Source organism: Leucoraja erinacea, chromosome 25 (genome assembly GCF_028641065.1).
Source record: "Leucoraja erinacea ecotype New England chromosome 25, Leri_hhj_1, whole genome shotgun sequence".
In the NCBI taxonomy this organism is placed as follows: Eukaryota; Metazoa; Chordata; class Chondrichthyes; order Rajiformes; family Rajidae; genus Leucoraja; species Leucoraja erinaceus.
The window spans coordinates 21,622,318-21,637,729 of record NC_073401.1 but is presented as its reverse complement, the minus strand read 5'-3'; the positions used below and the strand labels follow the sequence as shown (position 1 = coordinate 21,637,729).

Genomic DNA, 15,412 nt, shown 5'->3' with positions numbered 1-15,412 from the left:
TGATGTGCTCAGCAAAGTGCTTTGCAATCCATTAGTTACTTTTTGAAGTGTGGTCACGGCTGCAACAGCTGACACTTGACATCTACAGTCTTGCAGTCAGAGAAAGAGACAACACAGAAACCGTGCCCCAATCGCTCTGAGTCGACGTTGATCATTAATCATCCATTTACACAACTCACAATTTGTAATTCCTCATTCTCAACTCCCCCCAGCTTCTTAATTTTACCACGCACCAATATTCCAGGGGCAATCCACAGTAAACAATTAACCCACCTATACAGAAGAATTGGGATGTGGATGAAACCAGAGCAGCAGGAGGAAATCCATGTGACAGAACCCTAGACGGGGATTAAACCAACGCCCCTGGTCCTGCACCACCTTATTTTGCAGACATCAAGTATCCAAAAACTGCAGAGTGACGATGACTAAAATATATTTCATTATTTCAGGAGAGGTAAATTTAATCCAGAGGAGAATCCTGATAATCTTTGAGTATTGACACAAGGCCTTTTACAGTCTCCTGAGACAGCACAGGCAGTCTCTAACCTCTCACCTGGAAAGTCAGTGTGTTGGATGGGACAGTAGTCGTCCTGTACTGCTTTGTAGTGCCCGCCTAAACACGATGACGCAGTGCCCAGAGTTGGAACAGGATCCCCAAGTGAGCTGCCAGTGAGCCAAGGACTGGAGTACATTAGTACAGTACCTGTTGGGATGGCGTTGAGAGTGCAGTGATGAGCTTTGCCACAATGGGTTTTACTTTGGGATCGCTCTTATCCAAATGCTTTGCCAGAGAACCCATGAGAATGACCACACTTTGCCTCACAGCATCATAATTAGCATCATTAGGGGCATTTCTCAGGAACTCTTCAAATACCGGTAGGAGCGAAGTGACATTATCCTACAGGGAAAAGGGAACAGTAGGTTACTGGAACAATTTGCAAAGTCTGGCACCAAAGAATAATACACATTTACAGCATATGAGATGATTATTCATGCCATTGTGTTTATGCTAGGCAAATCTGGGCAATGTCAGCTAATCCCACTCTTAGCCCAGAGTTCAATAAATTGAATTCATCCAACATTTAATGTGGTGTAGGGTTTTATCTCCAGCATGTCAGACATTGAATGGAAATATTTTTCTTCACCACTTCTCTAATCCTTCCACTAATTAAGTTATACTTATGCCCCCCCCACATTATCAATCTGCCTGTTGAAAAAAAACAAAACTTATTGATTGATAAGTGAAGAGAAAACTAGACCAATTTTTTTTATACATGTCAATTGAATATCCACTCGACTGTATCTCCTCAGTTCAAGAAAAACAATCACATCTTCAAGAGTTTCTCTGTATAACTATAATTCCACAGCTCTAAAATCATCCTTGTAGATCCCTTCTGCATCCTCTCTAACGCCACCACATCCTTCCTTGAGTATGGCTACCAAATATGCAAAGTGCTCTCACTGCAGTCTAACATTTATAACAGTTTGTCAGTTTTAGTGCCACGTTTTTTTATGTTATGTTATAATCAGATACAATTTGGTATAGCTAGGGAGGTAAGCAACAAATAAAAATGTACAAATCAAACACGATATGGGCTACAAACAGGCCATGTGCAATGAGCTCAATGAGCTTAACTTGCATTCATTTAACACTCCTCACAATTAAAACAAATATTTAACGGGATGGGTGCACCTGGCCAACAGAAGCAAGTCTACAAACATATTTGTAGTCACTAGCCAGCGACATCAATTCCTTCTTTAAATCCCTATCTATATACTTTCAAAATATCTTCTGAAATTTCAAGAATTATACCATCAGAGTTTGTAAATTCATGTTATATCTATTTCACATGCATAGTAATGAACTGTGACATCCTTAAGTAAGGTATCATAACCTGTTTGCTAATCATTTACTTCCAATACAATTTATCAACTATTGTCTTATTACTGTTCCACTAATTATGGTATCATTTAAAGAATACCTCGATCACAAAGGAATGGCATTGTCATGAGTCACTTCTTTAAATTATTAGAAATACTCACCACATCTCAGAAGGCAAACAATATCCTTGAATGAAGGCAAGCTTAGTTGTATTTACACTGTTCTTTCATGACCTCAACATCCCAAAGCACTTACAGCTAATTAAATATGATTAAAATGTGATCATTTGGCCACAGCCAATTGGCATTAAATAATCCCATAACTAAATATAATAATAGCAGTGGTTTGTTTTCTAAGTGCTGTTAGGCAAGGGACAAACGTTGGCCAGAACACCCTTGCCATATATCAGCTAGTGGCTTGCGAACATTTCCTGCATTTAATATCTGATCTGAAATACAGCACTTCCAATGATACAGCATCTCTTCAACAGAGCAAAAGAGTGTCAACCAAGATTTTCATGCTCATGTCCCTCCAGTCCTCTACCTCAGAGACAATGTCGTCCCAGTGGAGAGACTGTGTTACGGTTTAAGATCTTTTAAGATTCCCAGTGGCTCCACAGCTGCTACAAGCACCTCAATAATGTAGCAATGTTACAAAATTTTGAGATTTTAAAAATCAAGTCTGCAATTTATCCCATCAGATAAAGCATAACAACAAGTTTAATTTGACACCAAATTCACTTTCATATCTCAAGTATTAAAAATGTTATGGCCATTTTCATACTCGGAAATTAGCATCTTGTTCCCTATTGATTTTCAATGGACATTACAAAAAAGCTGTGATCTTGGATAGTCAAAAGCCCGTAACTTTCTTAAGAATTAAGAGAACTGAATGAAATTTTCACCTATCATAGATTGAAGCATTCCGAAAAAATATAAAACAATCTTACTTGGATGACATGAAATTAAAGCATATAATTAGCTAATTACCTAATTGTAGCTAATTACAAAATTGACCGATGTGACAGAAATGGTAATAAACAACCAGACTGCCTTGAAAATTCAAAAATGTGATATTCTCAAGATCAGAACTTTAATATTATTGTATAATATGCTGTAAGCCAGTTATGGATAGGTAAATAAATTACAATTTCTAGCAAAAGACCAAGTCTTTATGGAGAAGATCAGCTGCTAGCTGGTACATTGGCATATCATAATCAGTAGCATCATCATACTCCTCAGACTGCAACCAATAAGCAACTCTGTACACGTTGTTTTTCCTCAATTTTTCAATTTTAGAAAAAAAGGTAGAGATTATAAAGTTAAACGCTAAAACAAATAGTAAATACTAAAAAAGAAAATCATGTTTAATCAAAATTCAATTACTAGATATAAACATCTATCCATTTCTTAAATAGCCTAAGTGGCCAAAGATTATTCACAAATAATTCACAATATAACATGATTTTTATATCTAATTTACATTAATTTATAGGCCAAATGGAAGGAAATTAGTGTTCAATTGCTGTAAATAAATGCCCATTTAAATCGGCTTTCTAGTGGGTTCCTGTGAACGTGCTGGTGTAGAACGTTCACATCGCGCTGGATTAGTGCCCTCAAATGCCGAGAAAAATACTGCGGGATATAAAAAGCCCAAAATGAACTACTCGCTATAGAAAACTTTATAAACAGGGTTATATACACGCCCCATTTAATGTAAAAATAAGGTACATACCTTTAATTGTTTGCTTTATAAAACCCTGGGGCTGCGAGAGGTTGCGAAGTGAGAGAGTGATTTTAAAATTATTATAACTATTATTCGAGGCCTATTAAACTAATAATACCTTTTGCGACCGGGTCTTGCAGCGATTTTTCGTTAATGATTTACTAGGCTGAACATCTGCGATTAGAACAGCCTAGTAAAAATCGCGTTTTAAACCCGCCCCCTCCAAACAGCGCCAAAATCGCGGACATGGCTTTGGGCAGATTCCCAATGACGATTCAGGTAGGTTTTGTAACATACCTAAATAATGTGTCCATTCTTGATAAACGATTTGTCAACCATTATCAAATCATTGATGTTTGAACACCATGAATCCAGTGCCACAAAAGTTAGTTACTTCATACAGTAGACAGACCTACCTTTCCATGGGTGTTAAGTGCAGAAAGAGCTGCATCCAACATGCACTTTCTGACCTCAGGGTGACGGTCATTCAAGGCTTCCGGCACATAGAATTGAAATAGGAGCTTGACTTGTGATCCATCAAAATACTGGGAAAGTTTGTTCAAAGCCAGAGCAATTCCACACCTACAGAAGTGAGAGCACTCCATTACAAGCTTTTCCTCACATGTTAAATAGCAGTTTACATAAGCCTGAGCATAAAATCCCAAGCAAATACTCAGTAAAATGGTCTCACAAAGGTCTAAGAGATCTTCGTTTCAATTGTATCTGTTGGAAGACAATCAAGAAGGGCTAGCCAAAAATGGCAAAATTGTCTGAAGGGTCCCGACCTGAAACGTCACCTGTCCTTTTTCTCAGGACATACTGCTTGACCCAGTGAGTTATTCTAGCACCTTTTGCCTATCTAAGCCAAAACATTTGCATCTGCTTTAGCGGGAAGAAAGAGCCCATACAATCTGCCTCCAAGCATGTCCACAGACCTCTGCTGGAAGGTATACATATGCATAGAAATTGAGGCTAGGCTCAGCAACAGCTCCTTTACCAGTTACTACTTTGGTCAAATAAATTTGGCCATTTGGATGAGATCCTGGAGGGAAACTGGCATTGATGGAACACCACCTTCATATTCGCCACCATTTGCATAAGTACCTCAACTTAAAAATGCCACCATTCCTTTGTAGCTGGTGGTCAAGATCCCTCAACTCCACAATGAATGATGCAATGCACAGTTACAGCCCAATGTACGAAGGAGTCACCAACCCAAATTTGTAAATCAGTTTCTTTGCAAGTGGAATAGAGTTCTAATGTCAACACATGGGTCAGAGATGAATGTTGCTATATATCCTCCCTTGATTTGTTTTTAAATTGCTGGGTGTTGAAACCTCAATATGACCATCCACCCTTCGGAATAGTTGAGGCATAATGGGACATGCTACAGCTATTTGTAAATGTGGCATTCATATATCAGGGAGTATTTGTCCTTCATTGCATGTACTGAATGCTTAGACAGCTATAGATAAGGAATAAATGCTGGCCTTGGCAATAAGGCACACATGACAAGCAATAACATGCAAAAATAATTTCCAGCTCAGATTTAGGTTTACTGTACATGAATGGCATCAAGGAGGAACAACAGAGGAAAAGGCACTGCATGTTAGCTACCTTTAACAAAACGCTCAGATACCGTACCTGGCTTCCCACTGATCAGGTGGAGATTCGGATATTACTCGACCAAGAGCATCCATCACTGGAGGTGGCCTCTGCACAAAACAATCAGATTCATCAGCAATTACTAACAACTGAAAGCTAGAAATTAACATTGACATGAACTCAAAGAATGAACGTGAGAAAAAGTTTCTAAATATTTTCCTTCCTCCTTTAATTAACAAAATGAAAACTTCAACGTTTTAATGTTCTTCTGTTTGTTTTATGTGGGGGAGGGGATCGGGGGAAACTCTTTTTTTAAGTTCTTACCTTGCCGGAGATGTGATTAATCTTTGGACGCCCTTCTCCGGCGGGCTCTCGGCCTTCCATCAATGGAGCTGGAACGCTCCTCGGACTGACTTTGAGCCCTATCGCGGGGCGTGGACTTAACATCGGAGCTGATCCCTTGCCTGGGATCACTCCCAATGCGACCTCCGTGGATTTACCATCAAGCTCGCAGTCGGGAGAGGCTAGTCGGGACGCTCCAACGTCGCGGAAGGTTCGACCAGCTCTGACCCGAGGTTCGATCGCCTGCCGCGGGGGTGCTGACATTTACCCCCTTACCCCCCCATGCGGGAGCTGATCACCTTGACGTGGAGGGCCCGAACACCGCTGGCTATGGGAGTCAAGATCGTTCCGTCAACAGAGGCTCGAGGCCCACGACCGAGGAAGAACTAAGGGAAGAGACTTGAACTTTATTTCGCCTTCTATCACAGTGAGGAATGTGTAGGAGTCACTATGGTGGGTGTTCATGTTAAAATGTGTTTTTGAGTGAACTGGTGCTTTTATTTGTATGACTGACCTGGCAAATGAAATTCTTCGTATGTTGCAAAACATACTTGGCGAATAAAGTGTGATTCTGAATCTGATTCTAAATGTACTTTGTGCCAGCATCACCCAAAACAAATATTCCACCGAATTAACCATGGAAAACTTAATTCCCTCCTCAAGAGTTCTTCCATAAACTAACAAGCAAAGAAAACCCAGGAATCTACACATCCAAGTTTGGATGAGGATCCTTTGCATTCTTTCCTTACATTTCTCAACAATAGAGCTTACGTAAAATTCTTACATAAAGTTTCTCCTGGTAAATTTCAATCAGCTTAGTCATCACTTCAGCTGCCTGCTGCTGATACTGTGCCACAGCATTGGACAGTGCTTCTGCTCCTGCTTGGCGTATTGCTTCCTCATGATATATCACATCCTTAATCAGTAGTGAGCAGAGGTTTGGCTGCAACTCCAGTGCCATGGCGTCCCACAACCTGAGACATAAAAGGAATCATAAAGGAGCATTTAGATGATCACTGTCGAGAATCCCACAATCGTTTATCTGATGCAGAGCCCAAACAAACAGATAAAGTAGCCACAAAATGCTGGAGTAACTCAGCGGGACAGGCAGCATCTCTGGAGAGAAGGGCTGGGTGACGTTTCGGGTGAAGTCTGAAGAAGGGTCTCAACCCTAAACGTCACCCATTCCTTCTCTTCGGAGATGCTGCCTGTCCCGCTGAGTTACTACAGCTTTTTGCATCTATCTAATATATTTAGTGGTCTGTATAACATAATTAAAATAAGATATCAAAACATTTCAAATCACTTATCTTTTATAATGGAACAAAACTAATCACAACGGAATACCTTTTATAAACAAAGAACATTAAAATATCTCAGTCAATTCCATACTTTTCAAAACATAATCACTTCTATAATGCTGGGGGAAACAACCAATTTTCATTAACCAGCTCCTCGAAACGGCAATGAAAATAATCAATCAGTTTTAGTAATGTTGATTAAAGAACAGTACTAAGTCTCAGACAGTACTAATAACTTCCTTCCTCTACTTTAAACTAGTGCCATGGGATCTCTTGCAACAGCTGTGAGACCAAAGGTTTAATATCTATTTTAGAAGAAGCCATCCCAAGAGAGCAGTATTTCCACAGAATTGTACTGCAAATCACAATGGTACCAGGAAAAATAAAATCATAATGACTTCTTATAACTGGAGGTTGGATATGTAGTAGGCTTATAGGGCATACTCAATGAGTACTTTTATTGTGCGATGATAGACTACTCAAAAACTAATGAAGAAACATTAAGTTATAAGCACTCTTATCATCACAATAGGTTGCCAGTAAACAAGTCCTTACTTTTTAGCCTGCAGTCTGCTCTCATCATCGACGTCAAACTGGCAAATCCACAGTCTGCGCAGTAGGTTCAATCCATTCTTCTCATCACTGTCTGGAGTGGGCAGCACCATGTTCATCTCCAGCAATCCCTGCAAAACAGCAGAAGCACAGGGTGACTTCTACCATCTATTAAGCCTGCCTTAAACTTCAATAGAACAAATTACAGAACCTTAAAAGGTGTCAGCCACGTGTCAATGGCAGTAGCACTTAGTGCTAAAAGGCTGCTAGTTCACATCCACTTTCAGAGACCCAAGTGCAAAATCTAAGGTGACATAATGCAAAATAAGGATGTAAAGCACCAATGTGGGGACTGAGAGTATGCAACTCAGAGGGCGAAAATAATTCATGATACTATATTCAAATGCAGCAGGCAGAATCCCCCTCGGGCTTGTCCAATTGCTATCAATGGATGGTCAGCACCTCATATTTCGCTTGGCTTGCTTACACCCCAGCGGTATGAACATTAGCTTCTCTAACTTCAAGCAGCCCTTGCTTTCCCTCTCTCCATCCCCTCTGACCAGTCTTACTATCTCAGACAACATTTTATCTCTGTACTGCCCAATCTCCTGACATCAGTCAGAAGAAGGGTCTCAGAAACAAAGAAATATAGAAAATAGGTACAGGAGTAGGCCATTTGGCTCTTCGAGCCAGCAACGCCATTCAATATGATGATCATGGCTGATCACCCAAAATCAGTACCCTGTTCCTGCTTTTCCCCCATATCCCTTGATTCCCTTAGCCCTTTGAGCTAAATCTAACTCTCTTTTGAAAACATCCAGTGAATTGGCCTCCACTGCCTTTTGTTCCACAGATTCATAACTCTCTGGTTGAAAAAGTTTTTCCTCATCTCAGTCCTAAATGGCCTATTCTTAAACTGTGACCCCTGGTTCTGGATTCTCCCAACATCACAAACATTTTTTCCTGCATCTACCCTGTCCAATCCACTAAGAATTTTATATGTAACTAGACCAAGTGCAGACCCGTTGGGTCTGCTCCCCCAATGGTGTGATCCCCCAAACCAATATTGCACCATGCACTCGTCTCCTCCAATGGAACTGAAGCCGTTCCCAAAAGTAAGATTCCAGCACTGCCGTGCCTCCCTCAGCAGTGGATTAAAAAAAAAAATCCAATGACACCTTCCCTGCCTGCTGCAGCAGTGAAAAGTTCAGTGTTCCTGTCTTGCAACTTTGTTTCGAAGTGTGTTGGAAGCTGACATGTAAATGGAGAAGCCTGTTTATTTTTGAAATACTTGGGGGTGGGTGGGGGGGGGGGGGGAGAAGGATTTGATTAAAAACGTGTACTTCAACACGACGAAATGAAATGAGGAGCGGATACTTAGAAAGAAAAGCGAAATCTCTGCCGAAATGGAAAATATCTCGGAGATTGAGCGTCTGGATTGGGCGTGGCAATGAATCAAAGGAAGAAATGCAGCCGGCAGCCGTACATGCAAATTAATCCATTCCGATTGGACATCTGCGAGCATCGGCCATTCCGATTGGACATCTGCGAGTATCGGGCACGAATCGAAAGGCAGGAAGGGCGCCGGTCGGCAGTCGGTCGGATGGCCCCAGAGTTTTATAGATATATAGATAGATAATTTTATAAGATCCCCTCTCATCCTTTAAATCCCAGCAAATACAAGCCCAGTTGACCCATTCTTTCATCATACATCAGTCCCGCCATCCCGGGAATTAACCTCATGAACCTACGCTGCACTCCCTCAATAGCAATAATGTCCTTCCTCAAATTATGAGACCAAAATTGCAAACAATACTCCAGGTGCAGTCTCACCAGGGCCTTGTACAACTGCAGTAGGACCTCCTTGCTCCTAAATTCAAATCCTCTTACAATGAAGGCCAAAATGCCATTGGCTTGCTTCACTGCCTGCTGTACCCGCATGCTTACTTTCAGTGACTGATGTTCAAGCACACCCAGGTCTCTACCCACCTACCCTTTACCTACTATCTGAATGGTGTCAGATTAGGAGGAGTATACTCCAACAAAAATGCTGGAATAACTCAGCGGGACAGGCAGCATCTCTGGAGAGAAGGACATTTCGGGGCGAGACCCTTCTTCAGACTGACGAAGGTGTGTCTACCATTCAGATAATATCTGCCTTCCTGTTCTTGCCATCAAAGTGGACAACCTCACATTTATCCACATTATACTGCATCTGCCATGCTTCTGAGGCTGCAAGTCACCCTGCAGCCTCATAGCAACCTCCTCGCAGCTCACACTGCCACCCAGCTTTGTGTCATCTGCAAACTTAGAGACGTTACATTTAATTCCCCCGTCTAAATTGTCAATATATATTGTTAACAACTGGGGTCCGAGCATCGAGCCTTGCGGCAACCCACTAGTCACTGCCTGCTATTCGGTAAAGGACCCGTTAATTCGTGGTCAACCATATGCAGGGGTTTTGTATCACGTGCCAGTGAGGAATCATGCCTCCTTTACGTCTAAAACACCAAACCCATTGAAATTCCAGTGGAAAGATCCCTTCAGGAACCAATGCAGCTACCCAATGACCCACGTATTTCAATGTTAATAAACAGAAAATGTTAATGGAAGCTTTGTTACCCTGAGAGCAGCATCCCGCACTGCTGAACACGGTGACAGCAGAGCTTGTAAGAGGACATCAATCTCCTCCTGTTCAGCATATGCACATCCTTCTTCTCCACTGCTGCTGGCACACAAGGATGTCAGAGTATTGGAAGCCAGTACCTAAAAGGACACATGTGATTTTTTTTTCCACATTAGTCTTTATTGCTTTTATGTATACACAAATAAAACAACGAAACATACAACAATGCAGTGAAACGTACAACAGTGCAGCGGGGGATTCAGTTTACAATTAATGATGCAGTATACAGAACTATCTTCTTATTAAAACATTTTCCAATAACTTACATTATTGTCAATAAAATTATACAGTGTTGATGTCTTTATTTCTATACCTAATCCATTTTTCACATTTTCTGTTAAACTCGTCTTCTTTCACGCTTAGAGAATATGTCATTTTCTCCATGACAAATATTTCCTGTTCTATGTCTAACCATTGTCTAAGTCTGGGTGTGTCCACTGCAAGCCAGTTTCTTGTAATGGCCTATTCTGCCAGCTGTGAGTAACTCTGCAAGTTAACCAATCACAGATGTGATTTTGACATTTTACAAATTAACTGGAATCGAATGTTCTCTTTCCATCTACTTGCTGCTTTTCCATGAACATGAACACTCTTTGCAGAATCTGGAGAATAAACATGGAAGATGTTGACACAAAGTGCTGGAGTAACTAACTCATCGGGTCAGACAGCATCTCTGGAGGACATAGATAGGTGACATTTCGTGTTGGGACCCTTCTTCAGACGTATGGCTTGCAGTGCGTGGCTGAAAGGGGAGAGGCAGGGAAATTGAATGAAGGAAGATCATGAGTGGGAGGATTAGAGGGAAAATTGGCCGGAGGATAGGTAGTCTAGGGAAAGTGGGTCCCACCACCTTGAAGATTGGATAAGGAAATTGAATAAGATTGAAGTCCGAAGAAGGGTCCAGACCTGAAATGTCACTGCTTCACATTCTCCAGAAATGCTGCCTGACATACTAAGTTTCTCCAAAACGGTGTGCCTTTGTTTTGTAAACCATGATTTGCAGTTGTTTGCGGCTCCATGGAAGATGATGGCATGGTTTAATGCTGTTTATGGATCCTTGCTCAGCAATCTTATCTAATTGCACCATCTATCAGGTAAATCGCATGGCACAAAATGTTACCCGTTAATTTCTGGATGTAATATAAAATGTAATGCTCTAAGTATACGTACTCTCTGAAGACATCAATATTCAAGTTACTGCAGCTGCACTCATTGAATTAGGCAGTTACAGAAAAATTATTAGCTTAAATTAATAATCTTCTGGTATAAATTGAGTGACAACATAAATCTGCTTTTACTGAGGAATAAGCGAAAGAAGGACAGTCAACAAAGATGTTATAAGGGATGAAAGATCCTGTATAACTTAATTAAAAGTATTTTTGAGATAACCAGGATATCTGATGTGGTATACATGATCTTAGTGAGACAATTGACCAAATGCAACATGGGAGATCCATCAAGAACCTAAAGGTCTATGGGACCCAAAGGAAAGCAATAAGTTGGGTCAAAAATTGCTCTGCTCAATGAGCAACATGGCAACTGGTGCACCGAGTAAGCCACTTTTTCGTATGGGATATTGAAATGATTTTGACTTAAGTAGGGATGTCATAATTAAGAAATTTGGCAATGGCTTCAAAACTGGTTGAATGGTTCAAGGTAAACATTTTCACATTAAGAAAAGGGATGGGATTGTCAAAACGAGAAATCTGAACAATATGCGCAGTGGTTAAGGCAAAAAACAAAAATGAAGCTTACATTAGACAATAAGTGGTTAATGCAGAAAAAACAAAACATGGAGTGTTCAGGAAGTTTACAATTAAATTAAGGGGAATGTAGAAAATCAAAGTTCCGGAAGAAGTCAGTGGGTCAGACAACATCAGTGGAGTGAATCGGTAGATGTTGTTTCGGGTTGGGACCCTCCTTCAGATTGCTCAATCTGAGGAAAGATCCTGACCCAAAATGTTGTCCGTCCATTCCCTCCACAGACTTAAATAAACAATCATCCCATTCTCTGAAAATGAAGGAAACTGCAAAGATTTCTCAGCATTTTAATGCTTCCGAGAAGAATGGAAGACGATTAAAATTATGATGTGTACGATAAGACACAAAATGCTGGAGTAACTCAGCAGGACAGGCAGCATCTCTGGAGAGAAGGAATGGGTGTCGTTTTGGGTTGAGACCCTTCTTAAAATTATGATGTTGTTTAAAGGAGAAGGAAGGAATATACCAAGCAATTAGATGTGAATTAACTTAAATTCTCAGATAGAATGATTGGAATCAATTCTGAGGGACAGTATTAACCTTCAATTAAATAGACACAAATGAATCAAAGACTGTCAGAATGGAATTAAGAGGGAAGGTTGTGTGGGCTAACATACATTGTTTTTTGAGGAAGAATCAAGGAGGGCCAATGAGGCTGATGTGGCTGTTTTCTACTTGGATTTTAGCAAGTCTTTTCACAAAATCTCATTTGGTAGGTTGGTCAAAAAAATATGGGATCAAAGAGAAAGTGGAAAAAGTGAGTACCCAAGGGTAAAAGAAGTAGATGGAAACATTCATCACATTGATAAAGTTCCAGAATGTGATCTATAGGGGTACAGAGATGGTGCAATAAGTGGGATTATGTTTTTCTTTTGACTGGCAACTTCACAATGAGTCAAATAGCCTGCTTGTCTCGTAAACAATATATAATTCTATTTTGGGCAACAGCAGGACATTGATGGACTAGTTAAGCAAGCTCAAAAGAGGCAAATAGGTTTCAGCTCAGTGAAGTATGAGATAAAGAATTTTGGAAAGGTCAATGATGGAAGGATGGCATGATAAACAGTAGGATACCAACATGTACAGGAGCAGAGGAACCCTGGAGTACATGCATCCAAATGCTTGAAGATAGTAAGTGAGATAAATATTGAATTTAAGGAAGCTTATTGGATTCCTGCCTTTATTAGCTGGGCACAGCACACAAGAGCAAAAAGGTAATGTTAGAAGTATGCAAAACATTAGTTCGGGCACACCTAGTGTACAATTCGGATTATGACTCAACCACGAGGGTGTGGAAGAATTAATGGAGACAGAGCAGATTAAACAAGGATGCTACCAAGGCTGTAGAATTGTGGTTTGCAATGAGACCAACTAGGTTGGAGGTCAATTCCCTCAGAACAAAGGTAAGACTTAGTTGGGTTTTATAAAATCACAGGAGTTCTGCACAGGGTAAGAGAAAACATTCATGTCCTTTGCAAATGAGTCAGTAATTAGGTTACATAGATTTAAATTAAGTGGTAGAGGTCAGAAGAAATTGATTAAAATAATTCTCATTAACAAGCAGTGGGGGCTCTGTTCATGGGTATGTACTGTCTTACAGAAAATGTCCCCAGGTATGTGAGAAAAGAAATAGAAGCCATAGAGACTCAAGTGGATATCATCTCAAGTAGAAAAGGAAGAGTATGAAATTGTGTGCATGGTATCACAGATCAGATTGCCATAGATCAGGAATGAAGGGAAACTGAATTATTCATAAACGGCAGCAATGCTGTGGTCCAAGCAAGTTAACTGGAATGGAAATCAACTATAAGCCCTGACCAATAACCTCAAAGATGAATCTTAGTGTCAGAACCACTAGTTCAAAAAAAAAGCCGAATTAAATGAAGTTTATTAAAATATAATCTACAAAAATTAAGTGCACCCAATCGCGAAATGTGAGTAAAATCATAATTTATGCCCAACAAATGGAGGTGGTTGGAAATGTACCTGGAGTCGTGGTGAGCCTGTGGCCATGACCCTGGTGAGCAGGAGCAGCATTGCCATCCGAGGCAGCAGTTCAGGTCCACTCTGTCAAAACAATTATTAATCCATTTAAAGCACTTCATCAATGTAATATTCTAATTGTTACATGAATGACCATCTAATAGTCATAAGCTGGGCTGGGCTGCTTTGGCACCTTTGGATCCTACGCTATGATACACAGAGGTTGCTACCCTTTAAGGCTGACTGAACCCGATTGCTTACACCATCGGCAAATGCCTACACCATATTCTAGGCTGTCATCGCAACAGTTGGACAATATCTTTCACACACAGCCACAGATAATCACATAGACATGTACCATTTGATCATCTGTCAGCATTCAGCAATGTGGTGGTTATAGCTCCAATAAAATGTGGTGGTTATAGCTCCAATAAAACAAAGCCTTTTTCTATTATCCTTGATAATTTTCCTTTCTTGTGGCTTCATTTTTTAATTTTTATTTCATATTTAATGTCTCATCCACATCCCTGTTCACTTCTTTCAACATCCCAATCCTTACTTTGATGTCCATCCAACTATTCTTCAAACACTCAGCTTGGAGACTCAGTGGCTGAAAAAGATTGGACCTTGCATGTTGGCGAAGTTAAGTCAGACAGCTTTGGCTCAGCCCTAGGGCATAACCCATAATTAAACTTCAGAAGTACTATAATGGCTGTAAAGCAACCGGAGAAAATGGAAGCCACTATTTGAATACGCTTTCTTCCTATGACAGCAACTAAGTAGAATTAGCCCATCTTGAAAGCACTGGATGAGCATGCACTTGAAAAGTTGGAAAAGCCAGAGAGAACACATGAATTGCTCAATGCCCAAGGCCTTGCCAGCAAGGTTAGCCATCCTCAGAAAGAGCCCCTTCGGCAGTTTGAAAGGCAATTACGATTTTATGGGGTGCTGCAAAGTCTCTTTTTTGTGATAAATGCACAATAATCCACATGAAGGTTGAATGGATTTTATTCAGAACCAGAGATCACATTTCAAGATCACTTTCCAACCAATAAGTGGGGCTGTGACCAAAAGATCTTCCATCTAGCAATCCATTTACAGTAAATCTACCCTGCAGATATAATGATCTATCACATGAACTAATCCTCACTGATTTGCAAAATGCTGCCACTAAATTTTATAATACTGAACGTACAATTTGATTGTTCTGTTCACTGTCAGGGTAATTTTGAACAATAACTTTATAACATAGGTACATTCTTTTTAAAAGACAAAATGAAAAAGTATAACCATCACCTCATCAATCAGCAGGGAGCCGTCAGTCATTGATCGGAGCTGAGCATGTTCATTGATCATTTGAAGTGCCTGAATCAACATACCCTCCTTTTCTTCACTGTCATTTACTGTGTCTGTCAAGACTATCTTTAATAGTGGGAAGCAATATGCAAAGGCAGGAGCTGTAAGAGGTTTCACACCTGCAAGGGACAACAAAAAGGAAATGATGCTTAAAGCGGTGATCAAGGCAGGTCTTCCAGAATCTCAATCCTGAACGTTAAAAAACAATGTGGTACTCCA

The 15,412-nt window shown here is 40.4% G+C and overlaps 1 protein-coding gene across 1 annotated transcript in view; it reads right to left on the bottom strand.

Annotated features, from left to right (window-relative positions):
• gcn1 (GCN1 activator of EIF2AK4) overlaps positions 1-15,412 on the bottom strand; it is an 82,851-nt gene that overhangs the window by 35,706 nt on the left and 31,733 nt on the right. Inside the window, exons 26-33 of the mRNA XM_055656016.1 lie at positions 15,134-15,312; positions 13,841-13,921; positions 10,030-10,173; positions 7,411-7,538; positions 6,339-6,528; positions 5,252-5,322; positions 4,024-4,189; positions 704-898 (exon numbers count right to left, since the gene is read on the bottom strand). Of these exons, the coding sequence (XP_055511991.1) occupies positions 704-898; positions 4,024-4,189; positions 5,252-5,322; positions 6,339-6,528; positions 7,411-7,538; positions 10,030-10,173; positions 13,841-13,921; positions 15,134-15,312 (1,154 nt within the window). The remainder of the gene's footprint in view (positions 1-703; positions 899-4,023; positions 4,190-5,251; positions 5,323-6,338; positions 6,529-7,410; positions 7,539-10,029; positions 10,174-13,840; positions 13,922-15,133; positions 15,313-15,412) is intronic.